The sequence below is a fragment of the Rattus norvegicus genome, chromosome 3 (assembly GCF_021556685.1).
Source record: "Rattus norvegicus strain SHRSP/BbbUtx chromosome 3, alternate assembly SHRSP_T2T, whole genome shotgun sequence".
Lineage (NCBI taxonomy): Eukaryota > Metazoa > Chordata > Mammalia > Rodentia > Muridae > Rattus > Rattus norvegicus.
Window position 1 is genome coordinate 14,906,323 of NC_141536.1, and position 21,942 is coordinate 14,928,264.

The 21,942-nt window shown below is 50.1% G+C and overlaps 1 protein-coding gene, 1 long non-coding RNA gene and 1 other non-coding gene across 7 annotated transcripts in view; 2 read left to right on the top strand and 1 right to left on the bottom strand.

Moving 5' to 3' along the window:
* Positions 1 to 817: 817 nt before the first annotated feature.
* The window catches only part of Sh2d3c (SH2 domain containing 3C), a 35,806-nt gene continuing 14,681 nt past the window's right edge, over positions 818 to 21,942 (top strand). For 2 of the 5 annotated variants that reach the window (XM_087652987.1, XM_087652986.1), the window contains exons 1-2: positions 7,695 to 7,805; positions 17,660 to 17,699. Coding sequence is in view for 2 of the 5 variants with exons in the window: in XM_087652986.1 (XP_087509112.1) it covers positions 7,762 to 7,805; positions 17,660 to 17,699 (84 nt within the window). In the remaining 3 variants the exon portion in view is untranslated. 5 annotated transcript variants of the gene reach the window in all.
* Positions 6,061 to 14,916, bottom strand: LOC147995424 (uncharacterized). Its single transcript, XR_015684250.1, has 4 exons — positions 14,611 to 14,916; positions 13,232 to 13,466; positions 12,674 to 12,775; positions 6,061 to 6,697 (listed from the first exon to the last, which is right to left on the bottom strand). It is a non-coding gene; the product is annotated as an uncharacterized LOC147995424 (long non-coding RNA).
* On the top strand, positions 20,039 to 20,145 carry Rnu6-899 (RNA, U6 small nuclear 899). Its single transcript, XR_015685201.1, has one exon. It is a non-coding gene; the product is annotated as a U6 spliceosomal RNA (small nuclear RNA).

Genomic DNA, 21,942 nt, shown 5'->3' on the forward strand with positions numbered 1-21,942 from the left:
GGCTCTGTCTGGTATTCTGGCCACTGTGAGGTTCGCGTATCCTGCTCACCAAAAGGAAACTGAGGCTTGTGCAGGTGAATCTTCCGGTCCGTAATCACACAGTGACAAAGTAGCCAATCAAAGGTTGAATTGGGCGGGAGTGGTCTAAGCCCACAGGCCTGCCCACCGCATTTTTTTTTGTTTTGTTTTGTTTTTGCTCCACTTTTGTTTTTTTGAGACAGGGCCTCATGTAGCCCAGACTAGCAGCCTCAAACGTTCTCCTTTTTTTTTTTTTAAAGATTTATTTATTATATATGAGTACACCATAACTGTCTTCAGACACACCAGAGGAGGGCATCAGACCTCATTACAGATGGCTGTGAGCCACCATGTGGTTGCTGGGAATTGAACTCAGGACCTCTGGAAGAGTAGTCGGGTGCTCTTAACCGCTGAGCCATCTCTCCAGCCCTGCCCACCGCATTCTTGTCTTGATTATTGCCACTCCATCTCCTGGGTACCGAGGCTTAGAATAAACTACCCTAAACATGGGTCTGTCTCTGACTTCCCATCCTGTGGGCCAGGCCCCTGACAGTTGTTGGCAGGTCCCCAGTGGCCCCCAGCCTAGTGGGCTCCGTTCCCAAAGCCTGTGGTTTGTTCCTCAGGCCTTCCAGGTCCCATGGTTTTGTGGTGTGCCCCCTGCCCCTGCTGCCGGCTGAGGAGGCCCTCAGGGGCTGGACTGGGGAGGCCCCAGCCCCCGCCCCCTGTGAAGAGGGTGGGAGGGTGGGGCTGTGGGAGTTTCGATAGTTTAAAAATACACAGAGGAAGCCAGTGAGAGGGCAAGAGAAAGGGGAAGGGGAGCCGAGGAGGCTGGTCAGCCCCGATGCCTTGAGCCTGGAACAGCCACATGCTAGCAAACCAGGGACTTTGCACAACTTGCCAAGATGACAGAAATGCCCAAGAAAACAGGCAAAAAGTTCAGTGAGTACAGACCGTCCACTGTCCCTCTGTCCAGCTTGGCCTCTCTGCATCTGCTGCTCACCGCTGTCTTCTTTCTCTTTCTCTTTCTGTCCATCTCTGTCTCTCTCCACGGTGTTCCTGCCTACCCATGCTGTGGCCCCGCGCACCTCTCCATCTCTGTGTGTCTTTCCATTTCTATCTTTCCCTCTCCCTGCCCCACCCTTACTTCCCTCTTACTACAGCCAGCCCTTCTATCTTCTGTATCATCCTGGCCTCTCTCTAACCATGAGGCTGTGCATGGAGAGACCCCCCCCAAGCACCCCATGTTGATCGGAACCCAGCTCAACACCAGATCTCAGGGAGATCTCTAGGGAGCGAGTGGATGTGAGGAGGTGGATACCGTGGTGTGTTCCCACCAGTAGTGAGGCTAGGAGTGACATGTACCAGGTTCTTGGATGAGCTACACCCACCCGTTGCTATTTCTTTCTCCAGGTCAATCCATTTTGGGTCCCAAACGTCTGTCTCTAATTCCTCTGATCTTCCAGCCACCACCTCCCCTCTCCCTCCCTCTCTCTCTCTCTCTCTCTCTCTCTCTCTCTCTCTCTCTCTCTCTCTCGTGTGTGTGTGTGTGTGTGTGTAAATGGAGGCACATACATCTGTAATCCTAGCATTCAGAAGTCAGAAGCAGGAGAGGCTCATGAGCAGACCAAAGCAGGTTAGAGTGAGACACTGTCACATACAAACATACAAAGCAAGCAAACAAAAATTGTAACATGGGGAAAGGAAGCAGTCAGTGACCCTTCTGCTAAACAGAGATCTCTGTCCCAGGCCAACCTGTCTAGAAGAAGGGCGGTAGCCAGCACTGTCCGGGATGGGGCTGGGGGATTGGACAGGGATGAATCCTGAAGTGCAGAGTCCCAGGTTTCCACCCAGGCTCTGAGAGGTTCTGGTGTGGGGTGGTAGGCAGACCCCTTCCCCTCTCTGGGCCCCAGAGTCTGTCCTTGTCAGGTGTGAGCATGCAGCACGTATTCCATCAGGGGCGTGGGCACCTGAGGGTGCAGAACAGGCTGGAGAAGTACAAATGCCAGGGTTTTCTCCTTTTGCTCAAGTATTGTGGAGGCCCTACGGAAGTCAGAGAAGGGACAGCCCCACAGCTTTAGGGGGCGCAGGGAGGAGTGAGCAAAGAGATATACTTCCGTCCCTACTGGGAGATGGTATCACAGGAGTTTCTAACACGGGTTCAGCTCACAGGGAGGAGAAAAACACCCACAGACAGGGGCCAGCAGTCCTCAGGTACACAGCCTTATCCATCTCTGTTCAACCCCGGTGCCAGAGGTTGCCTGGACACTATTCTTTACACACACACACACACACACACACACACACACACACTATGCACACCATATATACTCTCACACACACACACATACACATCACATCACACATACCATGCACACACTCACATATACCATACACATTCACACACCATACACACCATACATACAACATACACCCCATACACACTCATACACACAACATACACACCATACACACTCATACACACAACATATACACACACCATACACCATACACACAACATACACAACATACACACATATACAGATATACATACACACCATACACAACTCACATACATACATATCACATCACACACACTGTACACACATTCACATATACACACATCACACACACCATACATACCATGCATACTCACACACATACCATACAACACACTCACACAACACACATACCATATACACACTCACACACTCACACCACACACCATACATACACCATTCAAACCATATACACTCACATACGCACACACCACACACACATTCATACACACACACCATATGCACCATACATGCTCACATAAACACACATACCACACACACACACCATACGCACCATACATACTCACATATACACACCATATACATACTCACATACACACACATCACATCACACACACACACTATACAACATACTCAAACACATCACACACCCCATACACACACACACCATAAACACTCACATACACACATACCACATATACCATACACACTCACACACAATACACACCTACACACACATACCATACATGCCATACACATTCATACACACATACCATACATACTCATATACACAATACCATATACACACATATATACTTATACACACACCATACACACTCATATACACACCATTCACACTCATATTCATACAACATACATATGCATATTATGCGTACTCACACACTATACACATTCACATATACACTTACACACATATACAATACACGTTTACACTCCTCATACACTCACACATACAACATACACCACACACACCCCCACATCTCATATACTTATACACACCACATACATACATTCACACATACAGACATATACACACACCACACACCATACATATTCACACACACACACACACACACACACACACACACACACACACACACACAGGCAGACATCTAGGCTTTGGGGTAAGCTGTGGGAGCTCAGACCGTTCATTTTACATCTCAAAATATCAATTTCCTTGTAAGGAAAGTGGGATGTTTGCATATTCTAAGAATTCACACTGTTTGACAAGAGGGAGGCATTTTGGGTCATCATTGTCATCTTTTTTTTTTTTTTTGCTACCTCTTTTCGAGGATATTTTATACAGCAGGCAGCACACAAAGCATTTATTTACAAGGTTTGTGTGTGTGTTCATGTCTCTTTTCATGTTCATGCATGTATGCATGTGTATGATCAGGTACAACATCAGGTATCTTCTTTGATCCCTTGCCATCTTACTTATAAAACAGATTTCTTTAAAATTTGTATTTTTAAAAAAATACATCGCTGGGGGTACCTGTATACACCTGTAATCCCAGAACTTGGGAGCCAGAGGCAGGCAGATCTCTGTGAGTTTGAGGCCAACTTGGTTTACATAGTGAGTTCTAGGACCGCTAGGGCTTTGTGGGGAGATCCTATCTCAAAAACAAGTTATGTCTGTCTGTTTGTCTTCATGTTTGTCTGCACTACACATGTGTATAGTCCCCGTGGATGCCAGAGGCCAGAAGAGGGCACTGTTTCCCTTGGAAGTGGAGTTGCAGATGGTTGTGAGTCACCATGTGGGTGCTGGAAAGTGAATCTGGGTCCTTGGAAGAGCATTGTCCTCTAACTGCTAAGTCAGCTCTCGAGCCTCAGCCTTTAATTTTGTAAAGATTTACGTGTGTGCACGTGCACGTGTATGAACACACACACACACACACACTCATACTCACGGGGCGGGGGGATGTTTGCAGAGGTCGGAAATGGGCATTGGATATTGGATCCTTTGGAGCTGGGGGGATTCAACTAATGGAGGTGCTGAGATCTGAACTCCAGTCTTCTCAGGCAGCAGTGAGCCCTCTTAACCTGCTGAATCACATCTCCAACTCCTTCCTCTTTTTGTTATTTTGGGGGCGGGCAGGGACTTGGCCTCTGTATGTAATTCTTGTTGTGGGATTCATCATGTAGATCAGGCTGGCCTTGAGCTCACAGAGATCCACCTGTGTCTGCTTCATGAGCGCTGGGACGAAAGGCATGTACCACTGTGCCCAACTTCTACATGGGTTCTAGGGATTCGAACTCACATCACATCACACACACCAAACACACTCACACTCACACCATATAACACACTCACACACACCATACACACTCACATACACACACACCACACCCACTCACTTGTGTGGCTGGCATTTTTCAGAGTCACCTCCTTACCCCTTTATTTACCTAACTTTTCTTCAATCCTCTTGCTGCTTATAGGGTGGATCCTTTTGTTACTGATGTGGGCGAAGGAGCTCAGAGACGTCTAATGACTTGCCCAAGGTCACACAGCTAGAAGGTGGAAGAAGGGCTTGGGTTCAGGGCTGTGAATTGCAAAGCTGCATGCCACTGCACTTCTGGGAGGGTAGGAATGAGTAGGGGGTGTGGAGGGATAGCTCAGCAGGTTCGAGCCTTTGCTCCTCTTGCACAAGGGTTCCCTCTCCGGCACCCACTTTGAATAGCAGCTCACAACTTGTAACTCCAGCTCCAGGGGATTCGATGCCCTCTTCTGGCTTCCAAGGGTACCCACACTCATGATGCATGTACCCTGCACACACACACACACACACACACACACACACACAAAGAATTTAAAAAACAACTTAGAGAAAGAAAACAGTGAGGAGAAGTCACCTCTGGTGTCCTGAACCTTTGTACCCTCACTGTCACTCCATTTCTGCCAACTCAGTGATTAACTCTTTTCCTCTCCTCCTCCCTTGCCAGAGTTCTTCAAGTTCAAGGGCCTCGGGAGCCTTTCCAATCTCCCTCGGTCCTTTTCTCTGAGACGGTCTTCAGCCTCCCCTAGCATCCGGTCCTGTCCGGAGCCTGACACCTTTGAAGCCACACAGGATGACTTGGTGACACTCCCAAAGAGTCCTCCTGCCTATGCACGTTCCAGTGACATGTACAGCCACATGGGCACCATGCCCCGCCCTAACATCAAGAAGGCTCAGAAACAAAAGGCTGTCCAGAAGGCCCAGGAAGTCAGCCGAGAATCCCACCTGGTGTCTCGAGGGCTGCCAGAGCCACCAGACTTCGAGGCAGCCAAGGAGGCGGAGAAGGGAACTGAAACCCCACTGGAGGACACCACACCTTCAGCAGTAGAAGTGGACCCTATGAGGAAACTCGCGGGCCTCACAGTAGACACAGCGGAGAAGCAAATCCCTGGGGATGCGTACCCAGAAAGGTAAGTGCCAACAGGGCACACACATCTGGGCTGAAAATAAAAGGCTAGGGTGTATGGAGTGGTACATCTTGTGGTCCCAGCCTGAAGGCAGCCGAGGCTGGGGGATTGCTATGAGTTTTAGGTCAGCCTGAGCTACAGAATGAAACCCCGTCTCAAAACAGGAAATAAAATAAAGGAAATAAAGTGAGAGAGCGAGCTAGGTATGTAGATCAGTTGGTAGCGTGCTTGCTGAGTGCTTACACAGGAAGCCCTGGGTTTGATCTCTGCCTTAGTCAGGGTTTCTGTTGCTGCAGTGAAACACCATGACCAAAGAGCAGTGTGAGGAGGAAAGGGTTTATTTGGCTCACATTTGCACATCACTGTTGATCATTGAAAGGAAGTCAGGATGGGAATTCAAACAGGGCTGGAACATGGAGGCAGGAGCTGATGCAGAGGCCATGGAGGGTGCTGCTTACTAGTTTGTTTCTCATGCCTTGCTCAGCCAGTTTATAGAACCCAGGACCACCAAGGGCAGGCACCACCCACAATGAGCTGGGCCCTCTCCCATCAATCATTAATTAAGAAAAGCCCCCACAGGCTTGCCTGCAGCCCCAATTTGTTTTGTTTGGTTTTGTTTTTTGGAGACAAGGTTTCTCTGGGTAGCCTTGGCAGTCCTGGAAATCGCTTACCCAGTAGACCTGGCTGTCCTGGAACTCACAGAGATCCTCCTGCCTCTGCCTCCTAGTTACTGGGATTAAAGGCATGTGCCACCACCATCTGACTTACAGCCAAATCTTATGGAAGCGTTTGCTTAATAGAGGCTCTCTCCTCTCAGATGCTTTAGCTTGTGTAAAGCTGACATATCCAGCACAGTTTTTGTCACCACATAACTTGGTATGGTGGCACTCAGGAGCCTCAAGACAGAGGATTTGCAGTTCAGGGTGATTCTTGGCTTTATATGGCGTCCCCAGCCACCCTGGAAAACATGGAAGGAAAGATGGGAGATAAACAGCGTGGGAGAAGGAACACCCAAGAGCTTTCCACAAACTAGGCACTCTCTGGAAACATTTGTAACTAATTCTCAAAAGAAAACTAGCTAGAGATAAACTGTTTCTACAGCAGAGGAGGAAACAGGTTAAGGAAGCTGGTTTCAACTGCCCCGGCCAGGTTCAACATCCATCCTGCTAGTAACCAAGCTGTGTTGGAACTGAGACCCAGCTGACTCAGAGACCAGTACACACTCCAGCAAGCACTCAGCGTCTTTGGTTCTGGGGGCCGACGTGGCTGATGCCTTGTCTAGAAAGCCACTTATCAAGGAATTTGCTTATTGGACCCCATAAGTTGAGTTCATGCATAGATAGATATAAATACATTGCGGGCCTGCAAGATGGCTCAGTTGGTAAAGACATATGCTGCCAAGTGGTAGTGTAAGTTTGATCCCCAGTATCCACATGGTGAAGGAAGACGACTGGTATGTGGTGGCATGTGCACCTGCCTCCCCCAAAACACCATCTCCTGGCTTGGGAAATTCTATTTTCATAATTAATAAAATTAAAGCTTTTCCCACCATCTCTCGCTGTCTCCGGCTGCCTTTTCCAGCTACCCTTTCCAAAATTCGACTTCATTCTGCAATTAAGGATCTTATTAATGCAAGAGGGCCATATCCCCGAGCCTGTGAGGTTCCTTTCCCCAGGTCTGAGAGTTCCCAAGTAGCTTGGCTCCTCCCACTCAGAGACACTGATTGGTTCTCTGGAGCGCAGCAGGGAGTGGCAGGGGTTGTGTTCGGATGGGGGCGCGTCCTTCTCCAGCCCAGATAGTGACTGACAGGGAGGGGAGGAGGAGCTAGAGAGGAGCAAGTTCGAGGACGGTTTGTTTTACTTTGGATCCTACGGACGGGAGGCATGTCTAGGGCGTGGTCTTCAGGTCTGGCCCTGCCCCTAGGGTTCTACTCTGAGCTGTGTAGCTCCCAGCCCGAGTCTTAGCGGGAGTGTTGTTAGACCGAGCCGGATCCTGGGCTTCAGGTTGTGAACACCAGGAGTCATGACTGCAGTGGGCCGAAGGTGCTCTGCGCTGGGGGCCCGAAGGTGAGTGACCAAACTGGCTCTAGGGAGGGCAAGCGGACATCAAGAGTGAACCAGTGGGGAGATGCTGGTCCCTGAAGCAGCGGACACACACTATTATGGGTTTAACATCTGGGATTTTTCTTTCTTTTTACTTACTGAGTGAGGCAGGGTCTCATGTAACACAGGCTGTGCTCAAACTTGTGTGTGTGTGTGTATTGTGTAATAGGGTCTCTCTATTAGCCTTGTTGTCCTGGAACTCACTAGACTGTTCTTGAACCCAAAGAAATCGGCCTGCCTCCCAGGTGCGGGGATGAAAGGTGAGCAGGGCCATCATGCCTAGCTGTGCTCAAACTCTTGATCATTCTGCATCCACCCGAAAGTTCAGGGATTACAGACCTGAGCCTCCACACCTGGCAACTTCTGGAATTTTCCTTCAGCTGTGACTGTTCCCTGCCTTGTCTCTGCACACACCCAGGATCTCTCTGCGAACCTTCTGACAGATCCTGGAGAGAGAACCCATTTTGTAAAGGTAGAAAAGTCTGCTTGTCTGTTTGACCCAGTTAGTGGAAGTCAAAGTAGGAATTTGACTCTACCTCCTAGGCTTATGCTATCATGCTCTAGAACATCTTTCCCTTGGGCAGGGGCAGGGCCTCTGAGGAAAGGTCTTGAGAAGCCTTTCAAATGTCTAGTCTGACACTCAGCCCAAGCTGTTATGGCGGAGGCTTGTCCCGGCGATGCTGCCTGGACCCGACCAAGAGAAACAGTTGAGATTCTCTACCTCCCATCTCCTGGACTGTTTGAGAGTTCTGGGGTGGGTTCAGCAGGCCAGATCAAGGCCTGTTCTGCTCTAGGACCCAGTGTCTCCACCCCAGCCCCAACCTCCAGGGACTATTGGGGTTTTGTCACAGGAGTCCCTTGGAGTCAGGAGAGCAATGGAGCTATCAGGCTAACTCTGTCCCATGCTAGGCCTCTGGGTCTCCAGGAGCCCACAGGGGTCTCAGATGCTGTCTGAGTAGCCATCCAGTTTAGGCAGAAGGCTAGCTGAGAGTGCCAGTGAGCAGGAAAGGACCCGCCTTCCTGAGTGTCCGTTCTAGTGGATGCCATTCTAGTGGATGTCAGAGTAGCCCAGGGTGGGGAGATGGTGTCCCTCCCCCACCCTGGGAAGGCAGGGTGCACCTGGAGCAGGAGGAAGGAAGGGGAAGAGGTGAGGCTGCAGGGATTTCCTGGTGCCCTGTCTCTACTGAGATCATGGGGGATGAGGCAGAAGGATACAGGAGGGGCCGGCCTTCAACTGGCCAAGTGGAGCACAGCAGCCTAGCCTGCGTCCTTTGCCCAAGAAACACAGCCCTCTGCCCGGGTGGTGGTGGTGGTGGTGTGGGAGTGAGATAGCAGGGTCCAGAGAACTCCCCTCACCCCCAAGTCAGTGTCACAGAAGAGGAGGCCAGGCCTGGAGATGACCCCACATACCTCACCTACCCACACAGAAGTGTCAACCAGGGTCACTTACCAGCTGTCAAGCGCCCATCAGCCCTGAAAGTGAGTGACTCTGTTGCTCCAGTTCCCCAGTGGTTAGGCCAAGGCTAAAGGGGAGGACTCTCCTGGGGTTATAGGGAGGACTCTTCTGGGATTATAGAGTAGACTGTCCTGGGGACATTGGACATTTGTGAGAAACCAAGTTCAGGCCCTCAGGCCTGAGTAACTCTTTGCTCAAATTTTAACTACCAGGCCATCCGTCCCTCTCTCAAAGAAAATCTCAAAGACTTTTTCTACCACTATTTCAAGTGGCTTTCCACAGTGCCCTGGTATTGGGGCTTCCTTCACAGAAGAGCACACTTAGGGTCACACCATTTAAGCTGAGTTAGCACGTCATTCATTTTAATTTTTTTATACATTTTAAAACTTGTACTTATTATTACATTGGCGTAGGCTCTGTCAGAATATGTGTCTATGTGGAGACCAGAGCCAACTTTGTGGCTCTCTTCTGTGTGTGGGATCCAAGGACCATACTCAAATCAATCAAAGCACAAGCTCTTCACTCTCTGGGCTAATTCACCAGCCTACCATTCGTTTTATTACTCCCTAAGGCCATACCAGGCTTCATATTTGTCCTAGGCTCTGAGCACAGAAGGTTGAATCTAATAGAGACCTCATCCCAGAGGCAGAGGGGTCAGACGGCAAACCAGATTGATGAGTTACAGGAGCATGAAGAGAAGATCAAGCAGATTTACAATCAAGTGCGGAGACTGGTCTTGGGGTAAGGGGTTAGTGAGGCAACTTTAGGAAGGTTAGAAAGGAGCGGCACCTTCAATCCCAGCACCCCAGAGGCAGAGGCAGGCGGATCTCTAAATTTGAGTCCCAGGATAGCCAGGACAGAAACTCCCATCTCAAAAAAACTGAAACCAAACCAAGCCAGTTAGAAAGGGAAGATAATTGGATAAAGAAAGAAGGAGCAAATACATTTGCTGTCTGGGGAAAGTGAGCCAAAGTGTGAGAACGGCCCATATGAAGTCTCAGGACTTCCCAGCTCAGGCTGGGAGCATCTTCAGTCGATTTGCTCATCAGCAGAGATCAGAAAGTCTGGAACAGAGGATGGGAGGAGAAAGCAGAGAGCAAATAGGTCCGGGCCCCACTCAGTCTTGTTCAGGAGAGTCTTTTTCCTTGCAGGTATGGTAAAACTTTTTGTTGTTATTTTTTGAGTCGGGCTTATATAGCCCAAGCTGGCCTTGGGTGATCATGACCATCTGACCTTCCTGTATCTACCTCTCAAGTGTTGGGATTTTGGGTGTACACCACCATACCTGGTATTATGGGGTGCCCTAGATGGAACCTAGGACCCCCTGCATGCTAAGCAAGCACTCTACCCACTGAGTGTCTCCTGCCTGTGTCCAGCCTTTTGTCCTCAGCCTCACGTAGCCAGGAGGTTGGGCCCATCTGCTGGGATCTGAACTTAGCTCTGTCCTGCTCTGTAATACCTAATGTTGAATGTCCTTTGCCATCCTCCCAGACAGCCCAAGAAGGCTGCTTAGAAGGACACTGAGGTTGGGGATAAATGACATCCTAAAAGAGAGGTAGGGCACCCTATATTGTCCCAGCCCCAGTGCCGGGCACTGCAAACAGGCCAGGACACCCCCTCCCCTTCCTGATTTCCTTTTGGAATGTTGATTCTGGTTCAAGAATTTCCAAGTCTCCCCAGAGTCCCACGACCCTCTTGGCCCTGAAGAGTGACGTTAGCTGCCGGGCATCTGGTAGCTATTACCCGATTACCCGTGGAGGGGGGAGTCGCTGTGGGCCCAGCATCCACAGCCTCCCTGGGCTCAGGGCGGCTGGTCCATGTCTTCTGAAGGGGCCCAGCTGCTCCTGGCTCTCATTTCCTGTGGAGACTTTCTCACAGTCCGAGAGACCCCAAGATGCCTTGGGCTGTGGGAACCTATCTTAGGAAAGATGAGCTGTTCCCCACACTGACCTCCCACTCAAATGACATTGCTTTCAACCCTCAGGGGACCGTTTTTTTCAGGTTGCTGGACCTGTGTGGAGGGGGGGCGCCAACCAGGCATGGGTCCCTCTGAGCCTCAATTTCTCCTGATGGTGAAGACTAGATAGGATGTCAGCCAGAAGACCTGGATGTGGACCAGTGACGTCCAATGCATGGCAGTTGCTCATGCTATAGAAGGGGAAACTGAGTCCTGTGGAATGAATGGGTCTCATTCAGGGTCACAACTTTCTGCTTCCTGTTTAGGTGCCTTTCAGAATCCCCAAGGATCTTCCCCAAGTGCTTCCCACACCATTTCCTGGTCCCAGTACTATCTCTATGCTGTCTGAGTGAAATGCTATTTATCTCCTGTTCTCCTCCCAAGCTTCCTTCTGTTTCCACTTGGGATTGGCTCCTCATTTCCAGGGATGTCACTCCATATGAGGGACACAACAGACACAGACCTCAGACCACATCAGCGGTTCAGCGGTCGGTCGTCTGTTCTCTGTGCCTGGGCCAGGCGCCCCACTTCAGCTGGGCTCTCCCTGCTGTACTGTGTTAGCCCTCACAGTCAGCGGAGGCTCTGTCCGCACTCTCCAAGGGCCTCCCTGCAGCTCTTAGCTCTCTCTGGCAGACTCCCAGCCACCTTTACTAATGGCTCCCCACAGCAGGAGGACTCAGGGATGTGGCTGGCCCAGTGGTAGCCTGTACTATGGGGCAGGGCAGCAGGGCAGGGAATTAATCCCAGAGACTCCTGGCAGAGATTCTAGCTCCCATGGCTATTGCTGTCCCAGAAGAGACCCTGCTTCTTCCCCCCATCCCCCAGAATTCTCCACTTAGGCCACTGAAGCTGCAGGCACCCAGCAGAAGGTACCCACTGCCACTCTACATGAGGGATGAGCAAAACTTAGAGAAAGATGGCCAGAGGGATTGTGAGTTCAAGGCCACCCTGAATTACAGAGAGGGAGACTCTGTCTCAAAATCTCAAGACAAGCCAACCATATATAATAGCAAACACCTGTTAAAATCCCACCCAGTACTTAGAAAGTGGGAGCAGGAGGGTGAGGAGTTCAAGGCCAGCTTTGGGTACACAGCAAGTTTGAGACAAGCCTAGATTTCTATTTTGAAAACATAACAAAACTAAACAAAACAGAAACAGGGTCTGTGCAAAGAGAAGCTCTAATACTCCAGGAGAGCGGCATTGGGAGCTGGAGCCCACCCTGGCAAAGGGACCTGGCGCTCACCCTCACGTGAACATCATGGCCTTCCAGGCAGACATGATGCTCCCTCAGAAGATGAGGAAGCCAAGCCTCAGAGACAGGAAAGCAGGTGGCGGAACTGGGCATCTGTCTTCTCAGGCCCTATGACCAGACCCTGAGGCCCAAAGGAAGAAACTCGGAGACAGAGGGGGCAGCCATACCCGGCAGAGGGGTGGGGCAGCCTCCTCCTCCACTTCTCCAGGATCCTTGTGGGAGCTCACTCTTCCTTCCCGTTCAGGCCAGAGGTCCCTGAAGGTGAGGTTCTGCTTCCAACACGCATTAGGAAAATAAAGGATAATGGGTGCTAATTACTACTCATTAATGCAATTAATTAAACAGATCTATGCAATGCATGGTGTCGGTTATCAGAGCAAATCAGTTAATACAGGCAATTACAGGACCGGTTATTTAAGTAATGAATACCAACCACTGCCACATGGACCCGACTTAGCTCGGTCGTCACTGCTGCCTGTTAACTGATTTCACCACTAACATTACAGGGGAGGTGCCTTTTAAGTATTATATAGCGTAAGAAATAATGAGTGAATTCTCAGAGCACTTTGATTTCTGGGTTTGATCATTCCAATGAAAGGGAGCGAGTTCTAAAAAGATCTCGAGAGCTGAAGGCTGGGCTGGAGCTCCCCCGGCCCGTGGGTGTCAGGCACACAGGACAGCTCAGCAGAGGGAATGTCAGGTGCAAAGGGCCAGGGGTCGCAGACCTTGGAGTTCTTTGGAAATAGTTTATGGAGGCCGGAAATGGAGGAAGGGTGAGGAGGGAGAGGAGGCGTGTCCAGAGGACGTTCGTGGCTCAGTGGTGGAGTGCTCCTTGTCATATAAGAGGTGCTACAGCTGGGAAGATGGCTCAGTCACTACAGCACTTCTTTCATCGGTGTGGGGACACGAGTCCCCACAGAACAGCCAGAGGCATAGCAGGAGAATCTGCAATCTCTGTTCCTAATGGGAGGTGGGAGACAGAGACAGGAGAGTCCTTAGAAGCTTGCTGGCCAGCGGGCATGGTGAGTGCAGTAGGAAGCCAACACAGGGAGCCCACCCCAATCAAGGTTCGAGTCAAAGATTGACACCCAGCTTGGTGGGAGATTCTCTGATCTCCACATGAGTACAGTGGTATGCATGGGCCTGCATTCACACACATGCACATGCAGACACACACACACGGACACACAGACACACAGATACATACACATGAATACACAGACATACACAGAGACACACACACACGAATACACAGACACATGAATTCACAGACACATGAATTCACAGACACATGGATTCACAGACACATACATACACACATACCATGCACATATACAAACATACACAGAGACATACACATGAATACACACACACAAGAGTACACAGACACACACAGATGAATACAGACACATGAATACACAGACACATACATATACACATACCATACACATACAAACATATACAGAGACACACACATGAATACACAGACACACATGCACACCAACAGATACACAGACAACTACACAGACAGACATACACATAGACACATGCTCACACACCCACACATGAATACACAGACATATGCACATACACACAGGCAGACACACACAGAGAGATACACACTCATACACACACACACACACTCAGACACACATACACACTAACACACAGACAAAAAACACCCCAACAGACACAGGCACACATATACGCTAACACACAGACAAAAAACATCCCCACACAGACACACAGACACCCCCACAGACACAGACACCCCCACACAGACACACAGATACTCACACACAGACACAGAGACATAGACACATAGACACATACAACACACCGGATGATTGTTAGATTCCCAACACTGTTGTAAGCCGATGTATGGAGGGAACAGAAAAAGCAAAGCCCAGTGGGGCATGGTGGCCCATGCCTGTAATCTCAGCACTTGGTAAGCAGAAGTGGATGGAACCCTGAGTTCGAGTTCAGCCTGGTCTACAGAGTGAGTTCCAGGGAATCCAAGGCTACACAGAGAGACCCTGTCTCAAAAAACAAAACCAACCAAACAGAGCAGAGACCCTTAGGAGTTGGTGCTGGGGGTACTTACCATCTGGCCTTGGCTGGAGCAGCCCATGTAGTGGTGCGTGTGGGCGTGGCCATGAGGAGCCAACCCCAGGAGTCTCTTAGGGACGTGGACTCCCAGGCTGATGAAGCTGGGCCCCTGCTGCCAGACAGTGGGGCACAGGGAAACTGTACGCCAGCTTTCATTTTAACAGGGCTACTAGCAGTTGGTGAGTGTGTCTCAGGGCCATGAAAGGAAGGGGGATGGCCTGTGGTATTCTCAGGCCAGTAATGTCCATAGGTTATCAGTGAACATAGTCCTGTTGTGTACTGGGGTGACAGATCTGTGGCTGGCAAGGGAGGTGAAGGGGTTGGGAGTTCCCTGGCCTGTGGCTCTGCCTTGGACAACCTCCCTGATTCTGACCACCTACGTAAGCTGGGCAGCACCCCATCTTTAGGGCTGTATTCCTGCCCCAAAACCTAAGAGGAAGTGGACAGGAAGCAGGAGGAAGCACAGGGTTGATCCCAGTGTGTCCCTGACAATTTGTTCCCAGCAATGGGAGGATTTCCGGGCATGAATGGCCGGATATGTTGGGATGGGACACCTCACCCGGGAAGAGGGGACAGAGCGGACAGGGGAGGGCCTCCTTCCTCCACCTCACTTACAGTGTCACTGGACAGGGAGCACCGAAAAGGCGTTGGAAGCCTGTGCTTTTGCAGACTGCAGGGAAAGTTAATAACGAAGGAATGTCAGAAGAGGGAGTAGCTACAGGGAGTCTCGGCCTCAGGAACTAGGAGATTCTTCTTTTCCTTCCTTTTTTCCTCTCTCTCTCTCTCTTTCTCTCTCTCTCGATTCATTCTTTTGTTTTGAGAATTAGGCTCCTGTGTTTGAGCATACATTTCATTCCCATTTTGCAGATGGGAAATCTTGAGGCCATTGTCTGGGAACAAGTTGTTCAGCATAAAAGAAAGACTGCATGGTGGCTGCTGGCTGGCCGGCTTACTATTTATGTACTCTACGAAGCTGCAGTTCCAGTCTCCTCTGCCTGGCACTGCTCTGGGACTGGGGTTCACTGGCAAATGACGGTCCACACCCTCACACGGGGCTCTGTTACTTTTCTTCCCCCGGGGCTGGGGATCGAACCCATGACCTTGCGCTTCCTAGGCAAGCGCTCTACCACTGAGCCAAATCCCCAACCCCTCTGTTACTTTTCAGTTGAGAAATAAAAGTGAAATGATTGCTGGAGTTAGGGATCGGAGACGCTAGCAGGACGGAAGCAGGTGGGAGGCAGAGAGGAAGGCTGAAGGGCTGTTGTAGGTGTGGTGGCCACGGAAGGCTTCTCTGAGGAGGTGACTTTAAACTGAGCCCTGAAGAAAGTGGGGGGAGGAAAAAGCCTTGTGAAAATCTGGGGACGGACAGTTCCGAGTGATTTCCCCCAAGTAAGTGCCAAGGCCCTGTGGCAGGAATAAGCCAATGCAGCTGAGGCAGGAGGGACAGCATGGTTGAGGTAGGCATGGTAGCGTGTGCAGTGGGCAGGAAGATGCCACCAGCACACAGAATCATAGAGGTCAGGGAGCTGCGTCCTAGTTTTCTATCAAAGTAACAGCACCCCTTGATTCTCAAGGAGGAGAGAAGTTTGGTTTGGATGATAAGTTACTGCTACGGAGGGGAGCCTAGATTTTATTCTTTAGTAGATGGGACCTGAGGACATGGCTCAGCTGTAGAGTGCTTGCCTAGAGAGTGCAAGGCCTGGCTGGGCTCTCTGGAAAAGAGGGAAAGAATTTTAGACAGGCCAGTGGTTGTTATTGTTTTAGCCTCTCCTGAGGCTGAGGCAGGAGGATTGCTTGAGTATAAGAATTCAGACCGGACAGCAGCATAGTGAGCCTTGGTGGGTAGGGAGAGCTGCGGGAGATTGAGGCTACCAGCTGTACCTGAGTGGCTGTCAGACTGAAGCTGACAGTATGGGGGACTGGACATGGGGAACCAGCAAGAAAGTCATGGGAGAGACGGTGGCCCAGCTGCAGAGACAGACCCTGTCTTCTATTCTGAAGGGAGGATTTCATCCTGGGCAGGGTATGGCCAGTTACCTGGATCAAGGCCTGCTGAGTGGGGTGTAGACTGCTGATGGCTGGATAGAAAGTGAAACTGAGGCTTGGGCTGTCACAGCAGGAGGAGGGAGCTGCCACCAAGAAAGGGAGGACCCAAAGCTGCTTGTGGGCAGCAAACTGGAGAGCCTCTGACTCTGATGTGGAGGGACTGGAGGGGACAGGGGGATGCTGGGTGAGGAATGGGCTTGCATTAAATGAAGGCTTCAGTTCTTCAGGCCATGGCTGGACTGGGTGTGGCAGTGTGCCTCTGTAATCCCAGCATGCAGGCGGAGGCAGGAGGATCAGACATTCAAAGCTACTTTCATCTGTCTAGCACATGGAGTGCAGCCTGGTCTACATGAGACCCTGTCTCAAAACAAATGCAAAAGTGTGCACACACACACACACACACACACACACACACACACACACAGAGGAGGGGGGCAGATGGCTGGGGGGGGGGAGAAGACTCTTTGTTCAGCATCCTGGAAAAGTTGCCACCTCTGGCCTCTCCAGGCTTCATCCCTACCACCCTGAAGGCAGAGAGAAGAGGTGTGCACTGGCTGTAACCAGCAGTAGCCAATATGCTGGCATTGTAGACCAAGGAGAGAAGGGCCACAGGACAGGGGCTGAGCCTCAGTCTAGGCCTTCTAGTGTATAGACTCAGAGGTGGGGATTGTGTGAAGGAGGCAAGGAGAGGAAGCTGACACCAGGAAAACTCGCGTCAGGAGATGGGTGAACACTCATCCTGAGTGCTCCAGACAACTCCATTAGGCAGTGGCTATCTTTGTTCCTGATTTATGGAGCGGAAACCCAGGATCAGAGAGGCGGAGGGTCTTATTCAGGGCTGCACAGCTGGGAGTGGCAGAGTAGCCATAGGTCTGCCAACCATAGCGATAAGAATCCTGGGCTCCTGAGACCAGGTCCAAGTCCCACATCAGCAGGCAGGTGGACACGCAGAGAGCTGAGAAGTCCTGAGAATGCTTACCTCTTTTCTCTTCCTCCAGGGCTGCTGCAGAACTGGAGGCTGCTGGGGACTATGTGAAGGTAGGAGAGACAGGCTGGGGTCGGCCATGGTATGATAGAGCACTCGGGGCATGTTATGAAGCAGACTTCCTCCTGGGAGAAGATCGGAGGTGGAGGCAGCCCCTGGGGACAGCCATCATTCTGAGCACCTATTCCAGTGCCTCCTGACACTCTGCTAGCCCCAAACCACCAACTGGACAGGGTCCCAAGGGTGTCCTCATGCAGTGGCCACCATAGTGAGATCCCAGTCAGTCTGGGCATCTGTTGAGGGCCGGGACTGGGAGGTCAAAGCAGGAGTGACTCAGATCTTTAGCAGAGACTCAGCACAACTCACAGACAAGAGCCGGGGGCTGGGGCTGGGATATGTCTCAGTGGGTGGAGTGCTTGCTTAGTATACAGAAGGCCTTGGGGGGTCAGCCCCCAGCTCCACTTAAACTGAGTGTGGTCCTCTGTGCCTGTAATCCCAGTGCTCAGGGGAAGAAGGATAAATTCAAGGTCATCCTCATTTACAGGTGAGATTTGAGGCCAGTGTACCTTGTTCTAGGATTGTTTAAGTTGTGTGTGTGAGTGCATGCTTGCATGTGTGTCTTTGTGTGTCTGTGGAAGTCAGAGGCAGACCTCGGAGTTGCGCCTGTCTGTGGTGGGTCTCACTGATTAGGGTCCACCGGCAGGCCCACAAGCTCCCAGGATCTTTCTGTGTTCACCCCCAAAGCCGAGGTTTCAAAGTAACACACGCCATCACACCTGACATTTTATTTTATTTTATTTTTAAAGATTTATTTTATTTATATGAATACACTGTAGCTGTCTTCAGACACACCAGAAAGAGGGATGGTTGTGAGCCACCATGTGTTTGCTGGGAATTGAACTCAGGACCTCTGGAAGAGCAGTCAGTGCTCTTAACCGCTGAGCCATCTCTCCAGCCCATTTTATTTTATTTTTAATATGGCTGCTGGAGATTGAACTCCAGTCCTCAAGTTTGTGTGCCAAGCACTTACAGAGTGAGCCAGCCACACAATATAGGGTTTGTTGTTGTTGTTTGCTCAGCAACTTGGGTGGGTGAGGCAGGAGGATGGCAAATGCCTGGCCAACTTAGACTACAGTTAAGATCCTGTTTTAACAAGAAAACACTGGTTTTGAAGTAATAGCAATAACAACAAGGCTAAGTACATTTTAAAAGCCAATCGTCTGCAAACCATGCTGCTGTTTGTCTGTTTGTCTGTCTGTCCATTCATCCGTCTGTCTGTCTATCTATCTATCTATCTATCTATCTATCTATCTATCTATCTATCTATCCGTCCATCTATCCACCCACCCATCCATCCACCTATCCATCCATCCATCCATCCATCCATCCGTCCGTCCATCTGTCCATCCATCCATCCATCTACTTGAGGTGCATGTTGGAGTCAGAGGACAAGACAACCTGTGGTTCTCTTCTTCCCCCATGTAGGGTCGGGGGTTGAGCTAGGTCTTCAGGCATGGCAGCAGGGGCCTTTGTTTACTCACCCATCTCCTGAAGCCTTTGTGGTTGTTCTTTAGAGAAGCCAAACTCACTATTTGGTTTCCCACTGCAGACTAGAAATGTATGAGTTCATCATAGTTGCAAGAACTCTTGTGGGGCAGAGCTGGTACCAAGTTCCAAGCCTGAGGATCAGACTCAAGACAGCGGCCATCGGCCTTCCCCAGTCAGAGGCTCCACCTGAGTGAGCCAGCCCTAGGTGAGCGGCAAATACTGCAGAAGGCAAGGAAGAGTGTCAGGCCTCCATGCAAAGGGCTCTCAGGCCAGGCAGGGAACCAGAGAAGAATTACACAGTTTGGGCACATTTTGTAATCCAATAGAACTAGGACTTTTTATTTATTTACTTATTTGCTTGCTTGCTTATTTATTTAGCCCAGGCTGGTCTGAAATTGACTATATAAAACTATTGGTCTGGGGGGGGGGGAATTAGAGGAAGGATTGAAAGAGTTGAAGGATCTTGCAACCCCATAAAAACAACAATGCCAACCAACCAGAGCTTCCAGGGACTAAACCTCTACCCAAAGACTATACATGGACTGACCCGGGGCTCCAACTGCATAGGTAGCAGAGAATAGCCTTGTTGGGACACCAGTGGAAGGGGAAGCCCTTGGTCCTGCCAAGGTTGGACCCCCCAGTGCAGAGGAATATGGGGGCAGTAAGGGGGATGTATGGGGGGAATACCCGTATGCAGGAGGGGGAGGGGAGGGGATGGGGGATTATGGACAGGAAACTTGGAAGGGGAATAACATTTGAAATGTAAGTAAAGAAATATATCTAATAATAAATTTAAAAATTGTATTAAGAAGACGGGATAAAAAGAAAAAGCAATTGGTCTCATGTGCTCACTTCAGCAGCACATCCTCTAAAATTGGAATGATACAGAAAAGATTAGCATGGCCCCTGTGCAAGGATGACACACAAGTTTGTAAAGCATTCCATATTTAAAAAGAAAAAAACAACTGGTCTCAAACACTGGCCTCTAACTCCTCAGTGCTGGGATTACAGATGTATGTTAACAGCATGCACACATGCACAGGGTGGTCTCAGTCTTGCTGTGTAGCCAAAGATTATATTGAACTTTTTTTTTTTTGCTTTATTTTCTTTCGTTTTTGTTTTCTGAGACAGGGTTTCTCTGTGTAGCCCTGGCTGTCCTGGAACTTTGCTCTGTAGACCAGGCTGGCCCTGAACTCTGAGATCCACCTGCTTCTGCCCCCCTGAGTGTTGGGATGAAAGGCATGGGTCACCACCTCCACCTCCTTGAATTCCTTGTCTTTCTCCTTCACTTCCAGTGGGCTGGGATTTCAGCCGTTCATAACCCTGCTTGGTTTACGTGGTGCTGGGCACCCTACCCAAGGCTTCCTGCTGGCAAGGATAACATTGTACTCACAAAGCCACATCCCCTGCTCTAGGTTTTGGTCTCAAGTCTGGGAATGGTCAAGTCTTTGAATGGCTTGCTTCTCTGAGACTTAGCATTTGCTCATGTGAAACAGGGGACTTTGGGGGCCCAAGGAGACTGTGCCATGAGGGAATGCTTGAGTCTGGACCAGGGCAGGCTGGCCTGGCCCCAGATTTTGGAGACATTGAGTTGCTGAGCTGCCATAGCACAGGAGGGGTTAATGTGAACGCTGAGCCAGGGGTGGGACACGAACCCCACAGATCTGCTTTCTGACAGGCAGCATGAACCTTCAGAGGAGTCAAGGCTCCCTCAATTGTTTATGGAGTTAAGATATAAGGGGTTGGGGATTTAGCTCAGCGGTAGAGCGCTTGCCTAGGAAGCGCAAGGCCCTGGGTTCGGTCCCCAGCTCCGAAAAAAAAAAAAAAAAAAGAACCAAAAAAAAAAAAAAAGATATAGATTTCAGGGCTGTGGATGTAGCTGGGGAAACAACTGTTTCCAAACTCCACTCCTGCCCTGAAGTGTTCCTTTCTGAAGAGCGCCCAGAACTCCAAAGTCCCCCAAACAATGATAGGGATCCTGGACTCTCAGGATTTCAAAATACCAAGGACAGAAAGTTTCAATCACGGTTTTCAGAGCTTCCAGTGTAGCTACAGAAAATAATCATCTGGGGTCCAGAGATGTGGACTCACCTGCTTGAGGTCACACAGGCTGAGGGAAGAGTCTGGAGACCAGATCTATGTAGATGATGATGGTGGTGGTGATGATGATGGTGGTGGTGATGATGATGATGATGGTGGTGGTGGTGATGATGATGACAACGATGGTGATGTGATTAGTCTCATGTCTCCCAGACTGGCCTTGAGTTTACCATGTAGCCAAAGATGATCTTGAACTTGTAACATTCCTGGTTTCACCTTCTGAGTGTTGAGATTACAGGTGTGAGCCACCACGTCTTGTTTAAGTGCTGGGGCATGTACATGCTGGACAAGCAAACATTCTACCAACTAAAGGGGTCCAGATTTTGATTCCTTGTGGGCTGGCATTGGATTCAGTGCATAACCCTCAGGGCAAGCAGTCTAAGAGGCCCAAGTCCAGGTTTTGTGATACCCAGTTAGGACACAGTAGGGGGTCTTTACTGGATTATTATCGGTACCAGGAAACTTTTGTTGTTGTTGGGCTTGGTGACACGCACAAAGTTCGACACAGGTCTTCACCGTGTATTCCAGTCATCTCCAAACAAGCCAGTCGGGGTTTAAAGAGAAGGGCCCAGGGTGGGAAGCCCCACAAGTTAGAGAGGCAGGTGAGCGGCGCTTGGCGCTTTAACAGCCTTTGGAGTGTGGCACAGT